The 23,698-nt window shown below is 41.0% G+C and overlaps 1 protein-coding gene across 1 annotated transcript in view; it reads left to right on the plus strand.

Annotated features, from left to right (window-relative positions):
- LOC140733546 (uncharacterized) overlaps nt 1–23,698 on the plus strand; it is an 85,357-nt gene that overhangs the window by 15,247 nt on the left and 46,412 nt on the right. Inside the window, exons 2-4 of the mRNA XM_073057009.1 lie at nt 8,210–8,308; nt 20,150–20,234; nt 23,094–23,267. Coding sequence (XP_072913110.1) covers nt 8,210–8,308; nt 20,150–20,234; nt 23,094–23,267 — 358 coding nt within the window. The remainder of the gene's footprint in view (nt 1–8,209; nt 8,309–20,149; nt 20,235–23,093; nt 23,268–23,698) is intronic.

Below are 23,698 nucleotides of genomic sequence, written 5' to 3' on the forward strand. Positions count from 1 at the left end.
AAACTGACGTACTAAACTATGGTTAATCTCCATTTTCAAAGAAGTTCATAATATCACTCCATCAAACATCCAAATTCATCACAGGGTCAGTTCAACTCGACAGCAAACTGGATCTTACACACTGGAAACCCTTCCATTCAACAAGATTTGCTGCCAGTACTCCCTCTACCCAAGATCAACAAGAGAGTGGAATCTTCTGCGGCCAGACCTGCGCAGTATTTCTAACATTAATATTTTTAAAGATAGACTCAATCAAATCAATTTAGGGGATCTATTTAAGAAACTCCCTTTACAATTTAACTCTCACGCCGTTCACACCGACTGCGTGTTATAACTGTAGTCCGGCAGTGCTTGCGCGGTACCAAGCAGAAGGTGATGGGCCCCTGGACTCTGCAGGTGCCTCACAAAACGGTCATCCAGTCTGTATTTGCTTTCTCCAGTGTCGATTCTGGGATAGAATCAAGAAGTTGGCCCCATACTGGTTTACATTACTTTTTGCAAGGGAGATTAGAAATATACACGATATGCTGGCCTGGCCATAGCATGTGCCTTCTAAGAATACCAAAAGCTGCGGTGGTAAACTGATTTGAGAGCCCAAATTGGTGAAAAATCTTCAAAAAAAAAAAAAAATTCCTCACCTGCCATGGTAATTTTGAGCAGATTATCGTTGATTATTGAATTATTGGTTGGTTGGCATCAGTCTTTCTCGAAGGACAAGGGGTGATGATGATCATCATCAAAAGCCAGGCCGGAAGGTATGGAGATCCTGAGATGCCCGATCATCAAGATTCCCCTCTCAGCCTCACCAGTGTAGTCCAAAGGAAAGCTTATGAAGCAATACGTTGGCACTAGCTTGGCTGCAGGAGCTGCTGGAAGGATGATGATGATGTCCAGCCGCCTTAGGAGCTCCACTCTGGATTTTCTGTCTGGGTTTACTCCCATAGCCTTTGTCTCTCCCAAGGCTGCCCATAAGGCCGTGGGATTATTTACCCATAGTTGGGGATCTGGTTCACAGGCATCACGGTGTGTCCACAAGCTGGTGGGTCTGCGTGCTACATGTGCAGGGGCCAGACCTCCTCCCCGTCCTCTGTAGTTCAGCCTGAATCCAAAAGGAGTTCAGATTCTGCGTGTCGCCAGCGAGGAGTCACGAGGCTTGCTGTTGGAGAGACTATGTACTGGCAGAGAGAGACATACGCATTCAGCTCACCTTTTCGCGAGACTGCTAGCCAGCGGTGGAAGCTGAACATGAGAGCGACAAGTACTACCACACTAGATGTATCACAACCACCATTTTGACACCATTGAATTACTATGTTAGCAACAATTATGGACTTTAAGGAAGTCCTGTTATTTATCTATATGTATTCATTGTTTTAATAAAAATATTATAGAGACAGACATAAATACAGCAACTATAAGAAGTATTCACCCCCCCCCCCCCTTGGAAATTTGGTGTTTTATTGTTTTACAATGTTGAATCACAGTGGATTTAATTTGGCTTTTTTGACACTGATCAACATAGAAGACTCTTGTGTCAAAGTGAAAACAAATTTCTATAAATTGGTCCAAATTTATTACAATTATTAAACACAAAATAATTGATTGCATAATTACTCAACGCCTTCAAGTCAGTATTTAGTAAATGCACCTTCAGCAGTAATTACAGCCTTGAGTCTGTGTGGCTAGGTCGCTATCAGCTTTGCAAATCTGGATACTGCAAATTTTCCCCGTTACAGAACTGCATGGGGATCATGAGTGAAAAGCCCTTTGAGTCCAGCCACAAATTCTCAATTGGATTGAGGTCTGGACTCCGACTTGGCCACTCCAGGACATTAACTTTGTTGTTTTAAAGCCATTCCTGTGTGGCTTTAGCTTTATATTTGGAGTCATTGTCTTACTGGAAAACAAATCTTCTCCTAAGTCACAGTTCTCTTGCAGACTGCATCGTGTTTTCCTCCAGGATTTCCCTTTATATTTTGCTGTATATATTTTACCCCCTGCTGCATCCACACAGCATGATGCAGCCACCATCATGCTTCACAGCAGGAATGGTGTGTTTTTGATGATGTGCAAACATAGCATTTAGTCTGATGGCCAAAAAAACTCAATTTTGGTTTCATCTGACCATAGGACCTTCTTCCAGCTGACTTCAGAATCTCTCATAGGCCTTCTTCCAAACTCTAACTGAGATTTCATGTGAGTTTTTTTAGCAGTGGCTTTCTATTTGCCGCTCTCCCATAAAGCTGTGACTGGTGAAGCACCCGGGTAACAGTTGTTGTATGCACAGTCTCTCCCATCTCAGCCACTGAAGCTTATAACTCGTCCAGAGTTGTCATAGGTCTCTTGGTGGCTTCCCAACTAGTCCCGTTCTTGCACAGTCACTCAGTTTTCGAGGACAGCCTGCTCTAGGCAGATTTGCAGCTGTGCCATATTCTTTCCATTTCTTGATGATTTATTTATGGCAATGTACTCCAAGGGATATTCAGTGACTTAGAAATTTTCTTGTATCCGTCACTGTCTAGCTGGACCTAAGACAATGTGAGATGTTTCCTGTGAAAACATTTTACTCTCAGATTGTAAAAAAAAAATAAATTTGGTGCTTCATTTTGCATAAAGATAATCAAGATTATGTATCTTTTAATATGGGTGGGGTTTAAAGAATCTAGGGGTTGTACTGTATGCTCTATGCCAAAAAATTCTTTGTGTGTGCTACCTTGGGCACACATGCCAGTTCACCAACACACTAGAGACTAGATGTGAAAACTTCCAGTAATTATGGCATAACAATCAGGGAGGTAATTATGTTATTCTTCCTGTTATTAACATTTTAGGCATTTTCAAATCCATCATAAATCAATGGATTGTATATTCCTAGGACAACTACACAAGTAAAGTAAGCCTTGCTTCCACTCCCTTTCCCTTCTTGGTGTGTCCTATTGCTTAGGAGTTTACTTCAAGGAGATTATCCAATTTGGGGATGGGGGAATACTTTCTATCAAAGGATCATCAACCTGGAACATCAACTTAGTTTCTCTTTCCTCTGATGCTATGGGACTTGCTGAGTGCTTTCCAGCAAGATCCGTCCAGTTTTTCACCCAGACTCTGTCATCCACAGAAGTTCCTTTGCTAACTCTTCTACAAGCACAGTTTATTTTTCTCCCAGTAAGAGTAATGGGAAACACTGTATTGATGCCTTGAATCATGTACAACAGTTGAGTGGTGGGGGGGGGGGGGGGGTGCATGTTGGGTAGCAGTGGAATAATGAAAGGTAGAGAATGCACTTACTACAAGACCTGCTATCATTGGAAACTTGTCTGTAATTTGCACATTTGAAAAATAAAATAAGAGGAAACCAGATGTTTCCTCATGCTTTATTCTGACGTTCACAGCTCAATCACTTCCCCGGAATGGAAAAAAATACTTTCTTTCTGGTTCTAAAATGGAAATTTATATTTCTTTATACAAAAACAGTGAACTTCCAAAGAACCTCTGTGTGTCTAGCACCTCTATAAGAAAAGAACATGGCAACCACCGTACTTTTAGTATGCAGGAGGAAACTGGAGCACTTGGGTTAAATGACACAGCCACTGGCAGTGCTGTGTATGAGTAACATCAGCTTATATACGTAGGTAAAGAAGAGACTTGCATTTTTGCCTGGTTACTTATCTGGGAAGTGCACACTTGGTGGTTCATTGATTCTGACTGAAGTGATGGTAGAGTGTCTCACCTCTCACACAGCTCGCCTCATTGCCTAATGCTCATGCCGTCAATAGCAAATGTGGTTTTACTGGCGAAAATAGATGTACTTGGCCTTTGTCATCACCACTGAGTTAGCCTTGTTTCTGTTTGTGGAATTAATTATGCTCTAATATTATCTGGGGATCTTAAGTCTGCAGATTTAAAAGCATTGTACACAGAAATATACATTTGGCATGTTCAACACAAACAGATTGTCAGCTCCCATGAGAGATCAAACAGATTAACGTTGCCACTAAAACTGCTGAAACACAATTGTATTTAGATCCCATGTTAAAATATTTGATTATACTTGAGTCATCTGGGTAAGGTCTAAATAAACTATTGTGTTTACTTCTGTAGAGTAGCATTCAATTCATAATGCAGGTTAACAAAATGTGTTGGTAAAATGAGCAGTGGTGGAGCTAATAATGAGGAAACTTCCCCTCAATAATAATGAAGGTTCAGGTCAGTTACAGGTTTTTGTGGGGTTTTCCATTAATGGTGGAATAATGAATGAGTTGGATGCTGGAAATGTGACCTAACATGTTCTCTTATGAGACCAACGTGGTGCAGCATTCACCGAATGACAGACTGTTGACATCTGTTGGGTGTTCAGCAGAGTCAACGAGGCCCATGACAGATGGATGAGAGACTCTGACCCATCTCCTTTCTGCTGTAGATCAGCAAATTTAGGAAAGGCAGAGGGTAAAACGTGGAACATCTTTCATCTAAATAGCTGTGCTATTGCAAACAATTAATTGCGTAATTTAGTTTGAGTTGAGCATCAAAATACAGCCTGTCCTTTCCTGATTAACATTTTACAATCAATTACACATTGATTTTTAGAGAAAACAAGCTGATAGATTTGTGTCCATAGAACATCTGTTACAATGTTTGCTTGACGCTGGTGGTTTCTCCATTACTCATTCAAAATGGACTAAAAGTCATGCAGAATTCCCCTAACTATTGTTGTCACAACATATTTGTCTTGCAAAGCATATGCTTTACATTAAATAAAACCCATATATGTCGTTTAAGAGCACATATTTCATTTGATTACGGGTTTCCCCCGCTATCCGAAGGTAGAGTGTTCCTATGAAACAGTTCGTAAGCTGGAATATCATAAAGTGAATAAGTTATTTTTATGGGAAAAATTTGTGAGCGTTCCCAGACCCAAAAAATAACCTACAAAATCATGCCAAATAACACATAAAACCTAAAATAATAGTAACATATAGTAAAAGCAGAAATGATATAAATACACAGCCTATATAAAGTAGAAATAATGTATGTACAGTGTAGTTTCACTTACTGGAATTGGGAAGACAGCGAACACACTGATGATGGTGTGTTAGGCTGAGTCGTCGGAGGTTGGGGTGCTCGGCAATTTTTTCCAATAAGTTGCAGTTTCATCACAGTTGAACACTTGTTTATATGAATAACCACCTTCTGTAATTACTTTCTTCATTTCTGCTGGGAACTTTTTGGCAGCTTCAGTATCAGCCGAAGCACTCTCTGCAGTAAACTTTAAGCTATGAAGCTGCCCTCGCCTCAGAAACCGATCAAACCACCCATGACTACCTTTAAATTCCACTTTTGCAACACTTTCATCGCCATCATCCAGTGCTTACTGTTTCAGCTTATTAAAAAGACTGACTGATTTCTCAAGTATAAGATAACTTAACGGAACACCACGCTTTGTATGCCCATCAATCCACTCAAGCAATAGACTTCCCATTTTATCCATTATTGGATGCCAACTAAGAGAGATCACTTTGCTACGAGCAGAACCAACAGTAACATCAGCAGCTTTCAAGATTCTTTCTCTCTGCGTATAAATAGTGCAAGTGGTTCAACGCGCAGACAATGTCCTTACTTCGTTCACCACGATCGAAACGCTTAATTATGTCTAGTTTTATGCTAAGTGTAACACCCTTACAATCTCTTTTGGGCCTTTCCGATACCTTAGAACTCGTCTTGCTAATGGATGCACAAAATAAATTGACATGAAGCACAGATGCTCACAGGCACGTGTTTAAGCAATGCTGGCTAGAATGCAGTTCCGGGGGAGGCACTTGGCTGCTCGGGGTGCGCGCTGCCTTTTTTCGTAACAGTGAGAACACTCTTCTGTTAGCGAAAACAGTACTAATGTAGGTCTTTCGTAACAGCAAAGTGTCATAAAGTGAACGTTCGGAAAACGAGGGCCACCTGTACATCCATGTAATGTAATATTTATAATAATGGACCATATCAAGAAGACGGATAGAATCATTGACATTCTTAATGTCATTGCAGATTTTGAACCCTGTGGAAAAATAATTTCCTGAGCAGTGTACTTCCAATCTAACCTTATATCCTTTGTGTCTGTGTGTGAATCAAGGAAACAGTCCGCGGAGCAGCAATGTGTATGTAAACACTCTAGTGCTTAGGAAGATGTTGCTTATTGAGTATAGTACTACAATATGATAAGGAACAAAGATAAAACTACAATAGTTGTTTCCTGAATATTGCAGAAAGTAGACAGAAAGCACTTTGTAATAGGTACTTGACACTTTTTCTCTCTGGCATTACTGAAGAATCACAATGGGAAGAGATAGCAGTCTCTATGGATATTTTAGATGATTTTTTTTTAGCCTGTTTGGTTCCTTGAGGTAATCAGGGCAAGAACATGATGCTAGTGGTAGACTTTTGATGCAAGTGAACAGGATGCTGCCTTTTATACTAGCTATCTCCCCTGTTATTTTTTAGTCCAAATGAAAAGTTGTGAATCTAAAACATTGACTGTACATTTCCTTCAGAGATTCAAAGTCCATAGATGCCACCTGATCTGCTGAGTTCCTCCAGCTTTTGTGTGTTACATATGATGTTGCTGTTTGACATACAGAGCTATAAATCTGTAGTGTACTGTCCTGCAAATCATATTTTGGGGTATTAAGTATAAATACATCTTTTTATTAAGAAGTTTACATGGAAATATAAAAGCAGATTGAAAAATAATTAACTTTTACTGTTGCTTTAAGTAATTGTTCAAATTTGTGAAGTTTTCAGATATCATATAGTCTTTTTATTCATAGAGAAGTTGGGTCAAAATGTACACACATGTACCTCCTGTACTTAATAAAGTGGCCACTGAGTGTATATGTGGAGTCCTTCATACATATGATGGTGTTTGCGTGTCAGAAGAATGTACCAATGCACTTTTGCTGGGCTGATTATGGTAGAAACAATTTGATTGAGACTAATTTGAGTATACTATTAGCTGCCTGCTTGACCTCTCATTGATTATCTTTGTTTTTGAAGCTCTTTCCAGGCATGCTAGTACCTGACATTAGGAATATTAACTTCGTCTATTCTTAAAAGTGCCATTGGCTTTTCTGGGTTCGTGTTTGTCTCAATGTTAGGACAGAGCTGTGCTGGTATATTGTTGAGGTACGGTGATGGTAGATTTTGACACTGCATTGCTCTGCTGATTTAAATGCAGTCAGAGATCCACAACTGAAACGCGTATAAATTGCTAACAGCTCATAGTTCTGTTTCTTTCAAATTATGTTCTTTACTTTTGCTTTACATACATCTTGGGGAATGTAAAACAAATCCTATTGTTGTACAGTGAGTAATAATGATGAAAGATACTTTCTACAAGTAATTTTTCACTAATATTTTGATTAGTCTTGTAAGGATTACGTAGTAAACAGTTGAGCTAAGCATTTCCCATTAGCCGTTTGCAACAAGTGCAAAGCAAAAGATAAAACAGCGCAGAGAACTGTGATCCTATTGGCAGATGTTAATTCAGGTTTAAACATAACCATTTTAAGATTATGCTTATATTAATTCCTGTCTACTGTGGGCTACGAGGAAATATTGCATGGCACAGTAAAAATTTCAAGCTAATGAAAGTATTCATTTGAGCATCAGTCTTTAATTAATTGTTATTGCATTACTTGATTGTAAATAATGCAATATTAATGCTTGTTAAGCCATCTACTGAGGTATTCCAGAAACCAGAATCACATGTATCAGTTCAAATAGAGTGCTCCTAACAATACTCTTTTCAATACCAAGAATTTGAGATATTTATTTTGTCAAATGGATTTTTGCATTTGATTTAATGAAATACATTTTGCATTCTAGTTGTCTGATCATTTTTGACTGGCATTAAAGTCAGATAGTTAGCATTAAAATATTCAGTATTATGTACATAAGAGATTACCTGATCAAGGGGACCAATGTATTATAAGTGAACAATCACTTTAAGCAGAAGAGCAGTCTTTGTTTAATATGCTCTTAACCCCTGTATATTATTTAAAGTGGGATATCTAAAGGAATCTTCCTTGAGTTAAAGCCAACATTTTCATAATTCAAATGATTTGTATTCTCACACTTAACGATTTTGTAAGCAAAAACAATTCATTTACTTTGCATCCTTATTTCAGTTAGAAAATTAACATCTGCCTTTTATTTCCTTTTAAAGGAACCAGTGAATGGGCATCCTCCATTTTCCAATGGCATACAACTGCCTGTTGTTGAAGAAACTAAAGATTCACAAGCTACTGAGAAGAAATCTTTCAAGGTACATTGAGGATGGTGATTCTATAATTCATTCTATGTTTGAGATTTCTCAATGGCACATTCAATAGATTCATATCAGCATGTATTTGTTCTGGATAGATTAACTTGAGTGAAAATTGTGAGATAATGAGGATAATTCAATAAGTGCAGTATATTTGAAGTAATCTAGTGGGTTTTATGTAGACTTTTGGCCAGGTTCTACATTACAAGCTGATCAAAGAATGAAAAGTTCCCTCCAATTTTCTACTACACTGGTAGTTTGTTCGCTCCCATAAGCCAGTCAGCAGCCCTCAAGGGGAATTTCAGTGAGGTAATTCGGGAGGGAGAAGTTGAGGTCACAGCCCAAGTTGGGTTGGAAAACACCTCATGCTCCTGAACACCCTACCACCCTCCCGGCCACCAATTATCAACCTACCATCCTCCCGACCAGACAATATAGCACTCACCAATTATCAACTTACCACCCTCCCGGCCAGACAATATAGCACTCGCCAATTATCAACTTACCATCCTCCTGGCCAGGCAATAGAGTTCCCACCAGTTATCACCTTACCACCTCCGTGCAATACAGTTCCCACCAATTATCACCTTACCACCTCCGTGCAATACAGTTCCCACCAATTATCACCTTACCACCTCCGTGCAATACAGTTCCCACCAGTTATCACCTTACCACCCTCCGTGCAATACAGTTCCCACCAATTATCACCTTACCACCTCCGTGCAATACAGTTCCCACCAATTATCACCTTACCACCTCCGTGCAATACAGTTCCCACCAATTATCACCTTACCACCCTCCGTGCAATACAGTTCCCACCAGTTATCACCTTACCACCCTCCGTGCAATACAGTTCCCACCAGTTATCACCTTACCACCCTCCGTGCAATACAGTTCCCACCAGTTATCACCTTACCACCCTCCGTGCAATACAGTTCCCACCAGTTATCACCTTACCACCCTCCGTGCAATACAGTTCCCACCAGTTATCACCTTACCACCCTCCGTGCAATACAGTTCCCACCAGTTATCACCTTACCACCCTCCGTGCAATACAGTTCCCACCAGTTATCACCTTACCACCCTCCGTGCAATACAGTTCCCACCAATTATCACCTTACCACCCTCCGTGCAATACAGTTCCCACCAATTATCACCTTACCACCCTCCGTGCAATACAGTTCCCACCAGTTATCACCTTACCACCCTCCGTGCAATACAGTTCCCACCAGTTATCACCTTACCACCCTCCGTGCAATATAGCACTCACCAATTATCAATGGCCTCCCCTATCTTGTGGCAAAAACTGAGAATGGGCTCGACCAAATAAACATATGCCATCAACAACACACACAAAATGCTGGTGGAACGCAGCAGGACAGGCAGCATCTATAAGGAAAAGCGCTGTCGACGTTTCGGGCCGAGACCCTTCGTCAGGACTAACCGAAAGGAAAGATAGTAAGAGATTTGAAAGTAGTGGGGGGGAGGGGGAAATGCAAAATGATAGGAGAAGACCGGAGGGGGTGGGATGAAGCTAAGAGCTGGAAAGGTGATTTGTGAAAGTGATACCGAGCTGGAGAAGGGAAAGGATCTTGGGACGGGAGGCCTCGGGAGAGAGAAAGGGGGAGGGGAGTACCAGAGGGAGATGGAGAACAGCCAGAGTGATAGGCAGAGAGAGAGAAAATAAAACTAACAACTAAATATGTCAGCGATGGGGTTAGAAGGGGAGGAGGGGTATTAACGGAAGTTAGAGAAGTCAATATTCATGCCATCAGGTTGGAGGCTACCCAGCCGGTATATAAGGTGTTGTTCCTCCAACCTGAGTTTGGATTCATTTTGACAATAGAGGAGGCCATGGATAGACATATCAGAATGGGAATGGGATGTGGAATTAAAATGTGTGGCCACTGGGAGATCCTGCTTTTTCTGGCGGACCGAGTGTAGGTGTTCAGCGAAATGGTCTCCCAGTCTGTGTCGGGTCTCACCAATATATAAAAGGCCACACCGGGAGCACCGGACACAGTATACCACACCAGCCGACTCACAGGTGAAGTGTCGCCTCACCTGGAAGGACTGTCTGGGGCCCTGAATGGTGGTGAGGGAGGAAGTGTAAGGGCAGGTGTAGCACTTGTTCTGTTTACAAGGATAAGTGCCAGGAGGGAGATCGGTGGGAAGGGATGGGGGGGACGAGTGGACAAGGGAGTCGCGTAGGGAGCAATCCCTGCTGAAAGCAGAAAGGGGGGGGGAGGGAAAAATGTGTTTGGTAGTGGGATCCCGTTGGAGGTGGCGGTAGTTACGGAGAATTATACATTGGACCTGGAGGCTGGTGGGGTGGTAGGTAAGGACAAGAGGAACCCTATCCCGAGTGGGGTGGCGGGTGGATGGGGTGAGGGCAGATGTGCGGGAAATGGGAGAGATGCATTTGAGAGCAGAGTTGATGGTGGACGAAGGGAAGCCCCTTTGTTTAAAAAAAGAAGACATCTCCTTCGTCCTGGAATGAAAAGCCTCATCCTGAGAGCAGATGTGGTGGAGACAGAGGAATTGTGAGAAGGGGATAGCCTTTTTGCAAGAGACAGGGTTGGAGGAGGAATAATCCAGGTAGCTGTGAGAGTCTGTAGGCTTATAGTAGATATCAGTAGATAGGCCATCTCCAGAGATGGAGACAGAAAGATCAAGAAAGGGGAGGGAGGTGTCGGAAATGGACCAGGTAAATTTGAGGGCAGGGTGAAAGTTGGAGGCAAAGTTAATGAAGTCAACGAGCTCAGCATGTGTGCAGGAGGCTGCGCCAATGCAGTCGTCGATGTAGCGAAGGAAAAGAGGGGGATGGATACCGGTATAGACTTGGAACATGGACTGTTCCACAAAGCCAACAAAAAGGCAAGCATAACTGGGACCCATACGGGTGCCCATGGCTACACCCTTGGTTTGGAGGAAGTGGGAGGAGCCAAAGGAGAAATGATTGAGAGTAAGAACTAATTCTGTCCGCTAGACGGAGGAGAGTGGTGGTAGAGGGGAATTGGTTAGGTCTGGAATCCAAAAAAAAGCGAAGAGCTTTGAGACCATCTCGGTGGGGGATGGAGGTATATAAGGACTGGACGTCCATGGTGAAAATAAGACAGTGGGGGCCAGGGAACTTAAAATCATTGAAAAAATTCAAAGCATGAGAAGTGTCACGAGCATAGGTGGGAAGAGATTGAACAAGGGGGGATAAGACAGTGTCAAGGTATGCAGAAATGAGTTCAGTGGGGCAGGAGCAAGCTGAGACAATGGGTCTACCTGGACAGGCAGGTTTGTGGATCTTGGGTAGGAGGTAGAAACGGGAAGTGCGGGGTGTGGGAACTATGAGGTTGGTGGCAGTGGATGGGAGATCCCCAGAGCTGATAAGGTTGGTGATGGTATAGGAGACAATGGCCTGGTGCTCCTTAGTGGGGTCATGATCAAGGGGTAAATAAGATGAGGTAATAAGAGGTAAATAACATATGCCATACTGGGCTGAGAGACCTCTGCGGGATTGCTCAGTCACTGCCCATCACTGCGAGCACTCGCATTGCATGTTGAGCGAAGTTCAAAAAAACAATGGTTTTTTTTTCAATCCGATCTCTCACAGAATTACTAGCAACCTCTCACAGAACTCTAGGGTTCTGTGGAACCCCTGCTGAGAAACCCTGATTTAGACTATCCCCTGGTAGCATTCACATCTACTAAGTACTTCGAGATGCTGGTCATGGCCTAATAGCTGGACCTGATGTGTTTTGCCTAACACTACAGGTCTACAGCAGATGCAGCCGTCACTGGCTCTCCATTCAACTTTGGAACACCTAGAGAGTAGCAAAACCCACATCAAGCTGCTGTTTATCGTTCATAGCGTGGCATTCAACACCATTGTCCTCTCAGTACTCATCAACTTCAGGATATCAATTTCCTTTTCAGGCATTCAGTCTGAATCTCCTTTGTGCTAACGATCAGCACAAGCACATCTCAAGGATGTGTGCTTAGCCCGCTGATCTACTCTCTCTACGCTCATGACTGTGTGGCTAGGTACATCTCAAACACCATATATAAATTCACCAATGACACCACTGTTCTTGCAGAATCTCAGATAACGATGAGGGGTATACAGGAATGTGATGGATCAGCTGATTGAGTGGTGTCACAAACCAACCTCGTACTCATTGTCAACAAGACCAAGGAATTGACTGTGGACTGAAGAGGGGCAAGTGTGGAGAACACACACTAGTCTTGGCTGAAGGATCAGTGGTGGATAGTGAGCAGCTCCATGTACCTGGGTGTCAGCATCTCAGAGGATCCATCTTGGATGCAGCAGGTTGATGCAGTCACGAAGAAAGCACACCAGAGGCTCTACTTCATCAGGGGTTAGAGGAGAATGGGTATGCCATCAAAGATTCCTGCAAATTTCGACAGATGTACAGTGGAGAACTATCTGACTGGTTGCATCACTGTCTGCAATGGAGGCTCCAATGCACAGGGATCGCAAAAGGCTGTACAGGGTTGAAGGCTCAGCCAGTTCTATCATAGGCAAAAGCCTACCCATCATCGATGACATCTTCAAGAGTTGGAGCCTTGGGAAGATTGCACTGTCATTAAAGACCCTCACCGTCAGGGTCATGCCCTCTTTACGTTTCTGCCAGAGAGAAGGGGGTACAGGAACTAGTAGACCTACATTAAATACTTCTTCCTCTCTGCCATCAGATTTGTGAACGGCCGTTTTGCGCCTTTTACATGATTGGTTTTATCTTTATTGTAATTTCTAGTTTTCCATGCACTGCTGTTGCAAAGTGACACATTCAATGGCCACTTTATTAGGTACACCAGTGCAGCTACTAATTAATTCAAAATCTAATCAGCCATCTATGTGGCAGCAGCTCAATGCATAAAAGCATGCAGACGTGGTTGAGTGGCTCAGTTGTTGTTCAGACCAAACATCAGAATCAGGAAGAAATGTGATCTAAGTGACTGTGGAATGATTGTTAGTACCAGACAGGGTGGCTTGAGTATCTCAGAAACTGCTGATCTGGAAGTTCACACACAATAGTCTCAAGAGTTTACAGAGAATGTGTAAAATTTTAAAAAATCATCTGGTGAGCAGCAGTTCTGTGGGTGAAAACGCTTTGTTGGTGGGAGAGGTCAGAGGGGAATGGCCAGACTGGTTCAAATTGACAGCAAGGCAACAGGAACTCAAATAACCACACGTTACAACAGTGGTGTTCAAAAGAGCATCTCTGAATGCATCACACATCGAGCCTTGAAGTGTTTGGTCTACAGCAGTAAAAGACAACGAACAGACACTCTGTAACCATTTGTACAGGAGGTACAGGTGTCCCCTGCTTTCTGAACGTTCACTTTCGCAACTTCACTTTTACAAAAGACTTACATTAGTACCTGTTTTCGCTAACCGAAAGAGGATTTTCACTTTTACGATAAAAGACACCCACTTTAAACTTGTGTTTACCCCGAGAAAGACTACCATGACTTTGAAGCCTTACGCGGGCAGGTATGTGCGCATGTGTGTACGTGCCGATTTTTTTTTTTCTCTCTCTCTACAAATCGGTTTTGGCTCAATCTTCCGGATTCTGGTAAGTGAAACTACATTGTACATACATTATTTCTACTTTATATAGGCTGTGTATTTATCATATCATTCCTGCTTTTACTATATGTTAGTGTTATTTTAGGTTTTGTGTACTATTTGGTAGGTTATTTTTTGGGTTTGTTAACGCTCAGAAATTTTTCCCATATAAATTAATAGTAATTTCTTCTTCGCTTTACAACGTTTCGGCTTACGAACAGTTTCATAGGAACACTCTACTTTTGGATAGCGGGGGAAACCTGTACCTAATCAAGTGGCAACACACACAAAATGCTGGTGGAACACAGCAGGCCAGGCAGCATCTATAGGGAGAAGCGCTGTCGACGTTTCGGGCCGAGACCCTTCGTCAGGACTAACCGAAAGGAAAGATAGTAAGAGATTTGAAAGTAGTGGGGGGAGGGGGAAATGCAAAATGATAGGAGAAGACCGGAGGGGGTGGGATGAAGCTAAGAGCTGGAAAGGTGATTGGCGAAAGTGATAGAGAGCTGGAGAAGGGAAAGGATCATGGGATGGGAGACTCAGGAGAAAGAAGAGGGGGGGGAGCACCAGAGGGAGATGGAGAACAGGCAAACAACTAAATATGTCAGGGATGGGGTAAGAAGGGGAGGAGGGGCATTAACTGAAGTTAGAGCTTTAGTTGTTTATTTTATATTTAGTTGTTTGCCTGAGCTCCATCTCCCTCTGGTGCTTCCCTCCCCCCTTTCTTTCTCCTGAGTCTCCCGTCCCATGATCCTTTCCCTTCTCCAGCTCTCTATCACTTTCACCAATCACCTTTCCAGCTCTTAGCTTCATCCCACCCCCTCCGGTCTTCTCCTATCATTTCGCATTTCCCCCTCCCCCCCCCCCCCCCCCACTACTTTCAAATCTCTTACTATCTTTCCTTTCAGTTAGTCCTGATGAAGGGTCTCGGCCCGAAACGTCGACAGCGCTTCTCCCTATATCTGCCTGGCCTGTGTGTTCCACCAGCATTTTGTGTGTGTTATTGTTTGAATTTCCAGCATCTGCAGATTTCCTCGTGTTTCCTAATCAAGTGGCTACTGAATGTATGCCATTGATGATAAACCTGATACTAATTTTGATTGTGGTTAGCCCATTGCTGGGAGGAGGTGATCGGGAGCTTGGATTGATTAAATAAACAGATCTGTTTCTCTTAGATAATGTTGAAAAACTAAGGGGTTTAAAATAATTGACAGAAGGATTAAATGGGTGATGACTTTTTTCACTGAATGGGTGGTATTGGCTTGGAACACCCAACATGAACAGATAGTAGATTCAGAAATGTTGAGAATATTAAAGATCTAATATGTGATTCCTCAGAATGCAAACTCATATAAGAGAGCATGGGTCAGGGAGCTTGAAATGTGCTGAAGTACAGAGGGGTGAAAGGGAACTTCACAAAAGAAAACTATAAAATATTAACAGAACTAGGTACACAAGAAACAGGGTTTATTCCTCATGACTGTAAAGTCCAGAACCACGGGTTAAAACCTCAGATAAAGGGTCTGTCATAAGATCAAGAAAATTTTTTTCACGCCGAGTTTGGTGAACCTGTGGAATTCTGTTCTTCGTACTCTTTGCTTGGCAAAAACATCCTTCCTTAGATAAGGAAAGCAAAACTCCGCCTGCTCTGTGTGGGATTTCATTGAGGCCTCAAACAGGTACAGCAAGAAACCCTTGCTGCTACAGTCAAATACTCTAGTTTAAAAAAAAAATTGCAAACATAATTTGCCTTTCTACCTGCATGCTGCACCTGAACACTTGGATTCGGTGGCCAGCACTCTAAAGACACCCAGGTTCCATTGCATCTCCTTTCAGAATCTACCAGATTCTTAGAGCTCCTGTTATTACAGGAAAGGGAGTAGCATGGACAGAAGATTGGCTGTATGGCAGAGTGGGGATAAAGAGGGCCTTATCTAGTTGGCTGCCAGCGACTAGTGGTGTTCCGTAGCGGTCATTTTTTTAGGACCACTACTTTTCACATGATATGTAAATAATCTTGATGATAGAATTGATGGCTTTGTGACCAAGTTTGCAGATGATACAAAGATAGGTAGAGGGGCAGGTAGTGGAAGTAGGGAGTCTGCAGAAGGATTTTGGCAGATTACAAGAATGGGCAAATAAGTCGTAGATGGAATATAGTGTAGGTAAGTGTATGGTCATGCACTTTGGTAGAAGGAAGAAACATGTAGACTATTTTCTAAACAGGGAGTGAAATCAGAAGTTAGAACTGCAGAGAGATCTGGGAGTCCTGGGGCAATATTCCTAAAGGTTAACTTAAAGGTTGAATCAATAGTAATGAAGACAAGTGTAATGTTAGCAGTCATTTCAAGAGGATGAGAATATACGAGCAAGGATGTAATGCTGAGGCTTTATAAGGTATTGATGAAACTACGTTTGGAGTACTGTGTGTAGCTTTGGGCCCCAAATTTAAGAAGGGATGTGCTGGCATTGCAGAGGGGTCAGAGAAAGTTTTAAGTAAATGATCATGGAAATGAAGTGACTAACATGTCAGGAGCATTTGATGTCTCTGGGCCTGTACTTGATGGAGTTTAGAAGAATGAGGGGAGATCTCATTGGAACCTACTGAATGGTAATAGGCCCAGATAGATTGGACATGGAAAGGATGTTTCCATTGAGAGTGTCTAGTACAAGAGGGCACAGCCTCAGCATAGAAGGATGTCCCTTTAAAACAGATTTGAGGAGGAATTTCATTAGACAGAGGGTAGTGAATTCTTTGCCACAGATGTTGTGGAAGCCAAGTTATTGTGTATTAATAAAGCAGAGATTGATAGTTTCCTGATTAATAAGGGCATCAAAGGTTATAGGCAAAAGGCAGGAGAATGGGATTGAGAGGGAAAATAAAACAGCCATGATCAAATTGTGGAGTAGCTGATGGGCCAAATGGCCTAGTTTTGCTCCTATGTTTTATGGCCTTTGTTTTCAGAACCTTGATGATATCACTTAACCTGTCAAATTACATTGGGACCTCTTCTTCCTCCTCACAAATTACTCTCCAATGGACCTATTACCCTGTAGCTTTGTGTAATATGTGGATTTAGAGGTGTTACTATAGCTAGGGCCCCCAACTATACTCTGACACCCAGAACAACAGTTGTTTATTCACCTGAATCTTACCAACACCAGTATTCCACGAACTTTAATCTTGTATGCAAGCCTCTTAATTAGGACCCTGTCAAAAATGTTCTGAAGGTCCAAAGGCACTGTTTTGCCTTGCCTGTTCTACCTCCTTAAAAATCTCCAGCAGGCTGGCATGCTGATCTATTGTCCATTGCAAGTTACTCCTATTGGTAAGCAAATGCAGTGTAGATGAGGATTTGGGGAGAGTTAATAGAAATGTGGGGAAAGTAGGGAAAAAATAAATAAATAAGCAAGGCAATAAATTTCTTGATGTTGGTGATGTTAAACCTGTTCTTGATTCTGAAATAGGGAAAAAAAGAATAATTTTAGGATTATTGTAAAAGGTCAGATTTAGATGATGGGCTGAAAGACCTCTCCATACTGTATTATTCTCTCCACCAGTGACTTTAGTATCACTTTATCAATACTCCAGTTCAGTTAGTATACAAATGTATGGCTTCACCAGCAAATCAGCACAATATTGAGTGCAAATAGAGCTAATTTGAATGGCTTTTGTGAAGTACCATTTATAAAATCTCCAGATTACAGGGTCTTCATATTTTTCCAGGATTTTTTTCAAATTTTAAAGTGTATATTTAATAAAAGCCAGCAGTTATATACAGTGGCATATAAAAGTTTGAGCACCCCTGGTCAAAATTTCTGTTACTGTGAATAGTTAAGTGAGTAGAAGATGAACTGATCTTCAAAAGTCATAAAGTTAAAGATGAAACATTCTTTTCAACATTTTAAGGCAAGATTACTGTATTAATTTGTGTTTTGTACAATTTTAGAGTGGGAAAAAAAGGAAAGAAGCACTATGTAAAAGTTTGGGCACCCCAAGAGATTTGAGCTCTCAGATAATTTTACCAAGGTCTCAGACCTTAATTAGCTTGTTAAGGCTATGGTTTGTTCACAGTCATCGTTAGGAAAGGCCAGGTGATGCAAATTTCAAAGCTTTATAAATACCCTGACTCCTCAAACCTTCTCCCAACAATCAGCAGCCATGGGCTCCTCTAAGCAGCTGCCTAGCATTCTGAAAATTAAAATAAATGATGCCAGCAAAGCAGGAGAAGTCTATAAGAGGATAGCAAAGGGTTTTCAGGTAGCCATTTCCTCAGTTTGTAATGTAATTAAGAAATGGCAGTTAACAGGAACAAAGGGGGTCAAGTTGAGGTCTGGAAGACCAAGAAAACTTTTTGAGAGAACTGCTCCTAGGATTGCTAGAAAGGCAAATCAAAACCCCTGTTTGACTGCAAAAGACCTTCAGGAAGATTTAGCAGACTCTGGAGTGGTGGTGCACTGTTCTATGGTGCAGCAACACCTGCACAAATATGACCTTCATTGAAGAGGCATCAGAAGAAAACCTTTCCTGCGTCCTCACAACAAAATTCAGCGTCAGAAGTTTGCAAAGGAACATCTGAACAAGCCTGATGCATTTTGGAAACAAGTCCTGTGGACTGATGAAGTTAAAATAGAAATTTTTGGCCATAATGAGCAAAGGTATGTTTGGAGAAAAAAGGGTGCAGAATTTCATGAAAACACCTCTCCAACTGTTAAGCACGGGGGCAAATTGATCATGCTTTGGGCTTATGTTGTACCCAGTGGCACGGGAAACATTTCACTGGTAGAGGGAAGAATGAATTCAATTAAATACCAGCAAATTCTGGAAGCAAACATCACATGCTCTATAAAAAAAAAGCTGAAGCTGAAACAAGGATCACTTTTACAACAGGATAATGATCCTAAACACACCTCAAAATCCACAAATGGACTACCTAAAGAGGCCCAAACTGAAGGTTTTGCCATGGCCCTCACAGACCCCTGACCTAAACATCATCGAAAATCTGTGGATAGACCTCAAAAGAGCAGTGCATGCAAGAATCTCACAGAACTAGAAGCCTTTTGCAAGGAAGAATGGGCGAAAATCCCCCAAACAAGAATTGAAAGACTCTTAGCTGGCTACAGAAAGCATTTACAAGCTGCAATACTTGCCAAAGGGGGTGTTACTAAGTACTGACCATGCAGGGTGCCCAAACTTTTGTTTTGGGCCCTTTTCCTTTTTTTATTATTTTGAAACTTTAAAAGATGGAAATAAAAAAGTAATGTTGCTTAAAATATTAAAGAAATGTGTTAACTTTATGCCTTTTGGAAATCAGGTCATCTTTTACTCAGCTATTCACAGTAGCAGAAATTTTGACCGTGAGATTACAGCATGCCACTGTAAGTGTGGGAGTGCAGCAGAACCTTGAAGTTTTGCTTTGTATGTCGAGCTTTCCCCAAGTCGGGGGATGAGGTACACCACAGCCTCACTTTTGCATAGCTCAGTTCAACCTGATTATTTTAGTCAAGATTGAGACAGTGAGTTGGTGCCATATTAAAACGCATCTTTTCTCCACCTTGCGTGGTCTGTCCCATCATCCAATCAGAAATATTTTGAGAAAGTGAACTGAAAATTTCTAAAGCCCAAGAAACCTTATAATTCCTATCAGCTGTAAGGTTCAGTTAAAACAAACTAAACCATTGATTACTATTCATGCTCATATCTGCTAAATCACTATGTATCCTTACTTATGTTAAATAATCTAAAAACTGTTTCAGCTGATTCTCTGCTTTTTCACAAACCTATCTGTTGCCAAGTTTATGTTCAATGTATTAATTATTTTCAAATTCTTATTATTGGACATGCAGAAGAGTTAAATGTGGGTGTAAATTGATACGTATAATGGTACAGTTTTGAGTATTTCATTGTGATCACTTGCATGGCAATTCCAAAAAGACAGCCCTGATAATTTACAGCATCTGCTTTATGATAAACTAGCATTAAGCTACTGTTTACCTTGTCATTTGAGTTTGTATTTCAGCCAAGTCCAGATTAAAAAAGGGCTCTGAGGCAAGCTATTAGTCAATATTTCATTGTAATTTAGAGCCCGTCTAACCCCATTAGTATCTGAACTTGATATGAAAATAACAGCCAGCACAAATAGGAAGTTCAGTAAAACTGTTTTCTCCCCCCATCTATTCTATGCCTCCTGTGGTTATATGAAGCTTTCTGCACATTACAGACATCTGAAGTCATTGTTACTTTACTCTCATAGGCCAAAAAGAAAAAACAACGAGTTGACGAGAGACCTAAGGATAAGAATGTTACAGGAAATAAAGAAAAAAATGAGGAAGAAGCTGGTGAGTTTGAAAATTGCAATTAAATTGAATCCTAAAAATGAGAATGGTTAAGGGAAAATCATTTTCTGAGCATAGATTAATTTCCTTTCCGTCTACTTCATTAGTTTAAAGAACCTTTCTATGATGAATTGTGGCCAAATTTCTCTTGGTGATGAGGCTGAACATTTTTCGAGGGAGAGAGGGGAACTCATAATGGCTTCAGCACTTCATGCTACCACCATTACAAATCTTATTGATTAAGGCATGAACAAATAAAAAGAATCAAAGCAGGTGCTAGTGAGATTATGTTTAAGACCTGGTCGTAACCTGGAAATGGTGGATCTATGTCCTCAATATTCTTCTATCTCATAAACTAATCTTAAACCTAGACGAATTTTAATTAACATTTCTCACAAAGATGTCAAATTTCTTTCTCCATGAAGATTCCCATGAGTTCTTGCTCCAAACTGGTTATGAGCATTGTTGCATGAATTAAGTCACCAGAGAAAGTTACTGGTAGATATGAAGCAGCCTCTTTATTCAACAAAACAAGATGCAGCAGGCATCATATTGAGACAGTTTTGGTGGAAAGGTCTTGCTGGCCCTCGCTGTCCGTTATTTTATATGCTAAACATCAAACTACAATTCCATACAATGCTTTCTTTGAAACTACACACAAACTTCTTCAAACATCCTGATTCGCACCCATACCACAGAAATCAGCATTATCTGTTCTATGATTCAAGACTTTTAGAAACCTCTTGTTCAGAGCTGCATTTTAAACTAAACCTACACTCTATATTCAGATTTGAAGGTTGGTAGCTGAAGTCATTTGATAGATGTTCTAAACCAAACATTGCTCTAACAATAAGCTGGAAAACCCTGCAGATCTTGCTACTCGAGTTATGTTGTCTCTCCTTGCAGCAGACATTTGTGCTTGGGATTGCAGTGGTAAAAAAACAGGATGTCTGGTGGAAAGGCAGGCAATCTTGGGGCAAGCAGAAAATCTGCTCCACTCTGTTATCCTGAGTTTCTCTGCTAATTTTCTGTTTCGTTTCTGTTCTAGCATGACTATAGATGGAGTTGTGTCATTCCCATTCTTAAAATATGAAAACTGTATAAGAGAAGTAATGCTTCCTGTTAAATTTGGATGTAGTGATTATTTCATTAAATTCACCTGATTTAGATGGGGGGAAAATAGAAAGACCATAAGACAAAGGAGGAGATGGGTGCAGAATTAGGCCATTTGGCTCATTGAGTCTACAACATCATTCAATCATGGCTGATTTATTTTCCCTCCCAACCCCTTTCTCCTGCCTTCCTTCCGTAACCTTTGATATAACGAACCTGTCAACCTCTGCTTTAAAAATCCCCAATAACTTGGCTTCTACAGCTTCTGTGGCAGTGAATTCCACAGATTCACCATCTGGTTGTGCAAAATTCCTCCTCATCACTGTTCTAAACGGACACCCTTTTATTCCAATGCTGTGCCCTCTGGTCCTAGACTCTCCCACTATTGGAAACATCCTTTCTATGTCCATTCTATTTAGGACTTTTTATATTCAGTCATTTTTTAAATGAGATTTCCCCCCTCATTATTCTAAAGTCAATCAAGTACCAGATGGAAATAAGTGTTATATTGGTCCCAAGGCACATAAAACAGGCCTAAACATTGCTGCATGGAGTCTTGATCAATTTGTATTGGAGAAACCATTATTCAGTCTGGATCCTTTAAATGCCTGGCCAGACCACGCTGCTCTTGCAACGGGAAGAAATTTTAAGAAAGCATTACTGAGATCACCAACTCTAATCTGTAGTAGTTAGCACTAGAGTTTCCAAAGATTTACTGCTCTTCTTTGAGGATAAATAAAACATATTTATTCAATGTTTTATTAATGGTTATCAGTAGGACACCGTTTGTAAAATAAGTTTTACAAAGCAAATGCAAAAGTCTGAGAAAATATAAGAACTATTGCTTTTTATAGAAGGGAGAAAGATCTTCTGGAAAAAATAATATTCCAGAGTGTTTTTTTGTGTCTCTTCTTGCATAATAATTATGTTTAGATCTTTGATGGTGATTGTCAAGATCAAGGAATGTTACAGGTTACCAAACTTGGCTAACTGGAATATGTTAATAAAAGAAACTAGAATTTAAGGAAAGGAGACAAGGAAACCTAGAGGCACTAAAATATTTTTGTTTGGTTTTGAAATAATAATAAAATTTGCAATTTGCATGGATTTTCAGCCGTTCCTTTGTAGCAGTCATAGTGACTGAACAGTGACTTGAGTTAGTTGTGTCACCTACAAATTGTAATACCTTTTTTAGTCACAGATGAAAGTGCTGCTCTCAGGTATATTCACTATGGGTATCTATGGTGACAGTTGACATTTTGGGCCAAGACTCTTCATCAGGGCTGAGAACGAAGGGGGGAAGATGATGGCATGAATATTGATTTCTCCTTCTAGTGAACAAATTTCCTTCCCTTCCTCTATTCCCCACTCTGACCGTTACCTCTCCTCATCTTCCCATTACTCCTCCTTGGGTCCCCTTCCCTTTCTCCTCTTGTCCACTCTCTTATCAGATTCTTTCTGCTCCAACCCTTGACTTTTCCCACCCTCCTGGCTTGACCTATCACCTTCAGCTAGAATCATTCCCCACCCTCCATTTTTTAAAAATATTTGGTTATCTCTTCCCTCTCCACCCCCCCCCCCCCAGTCCTGATGAAGGGTCTCAGCCTAAAACATCAACTGTTTACTCTTTTCCATGGACGCTGCCTGACCTGCTGAGTTCCTCCAGCATTTGCTTTGGATTTTCAGCATCTGCAGACCTTCTCGTGTATGCAAAATAAATGAAAGGTTTATTCATTTGTGGTTTTTTAGGAGACTGGGTCACAAAAATCAGTAATCGAGAGAAACGTCAACAGAGGAAGGAGCGCCAGAAGAAGAAATGCGATGTGACCTGCGTTGCTGATCCAACCGTTCCTCTTTATTCTGACGGAAACAGGACTGCATCAAGAACTGTGAAGGATTACAGAGGATCAGATGATCAAGAAGGTATTTCAAAATGTCACCAGTGTGATTTATTAGATGCTTGGGTCGAAGTTTAAAAATACAAAAACCAATGAGGCTTATCTTCGGCGAAAATAAATATATTTTACAGTAAATTTATTTTTTCCTTGTTTTCCACTTTTGGCATAAAGTCTTAATTTAATCAATTTAGATTATGGTCACCAGTAAAACTCAGAAGCATGTACTAAACACCCGAACCAAATTTGGACTTGAATAACAACAGCTTTGAGTTTGTGATGTAGATAAAATTGGGCAGGAAAATTCTTCTGAAGTCTGAAGGAATTGATTAATGTGTGAATGGTGATCCTTTCAAATGGATTAGATGAGTAGTGGTATTATTTACAGATAGCTTGTTTTCTTGAGACACCTGATTATTTGACTAAGTCATTGAATATATGGGATTGAATTTCCAAACG

Source organism: Hemitrygon akajei, chromosome 9 (assembly GCF_048418815.1).
Source record: "Hemitrygon akajei chromosome 9, sHemAka1.3, whole genome shotgun sequence".
Taxonomy (NCBI): Eukaryota; Metazoa; Chordata; class Chondrichthyes; order Myliobatiformes; family Dasyatidae; genus Hemitrygon; species Hemitrygon akajei.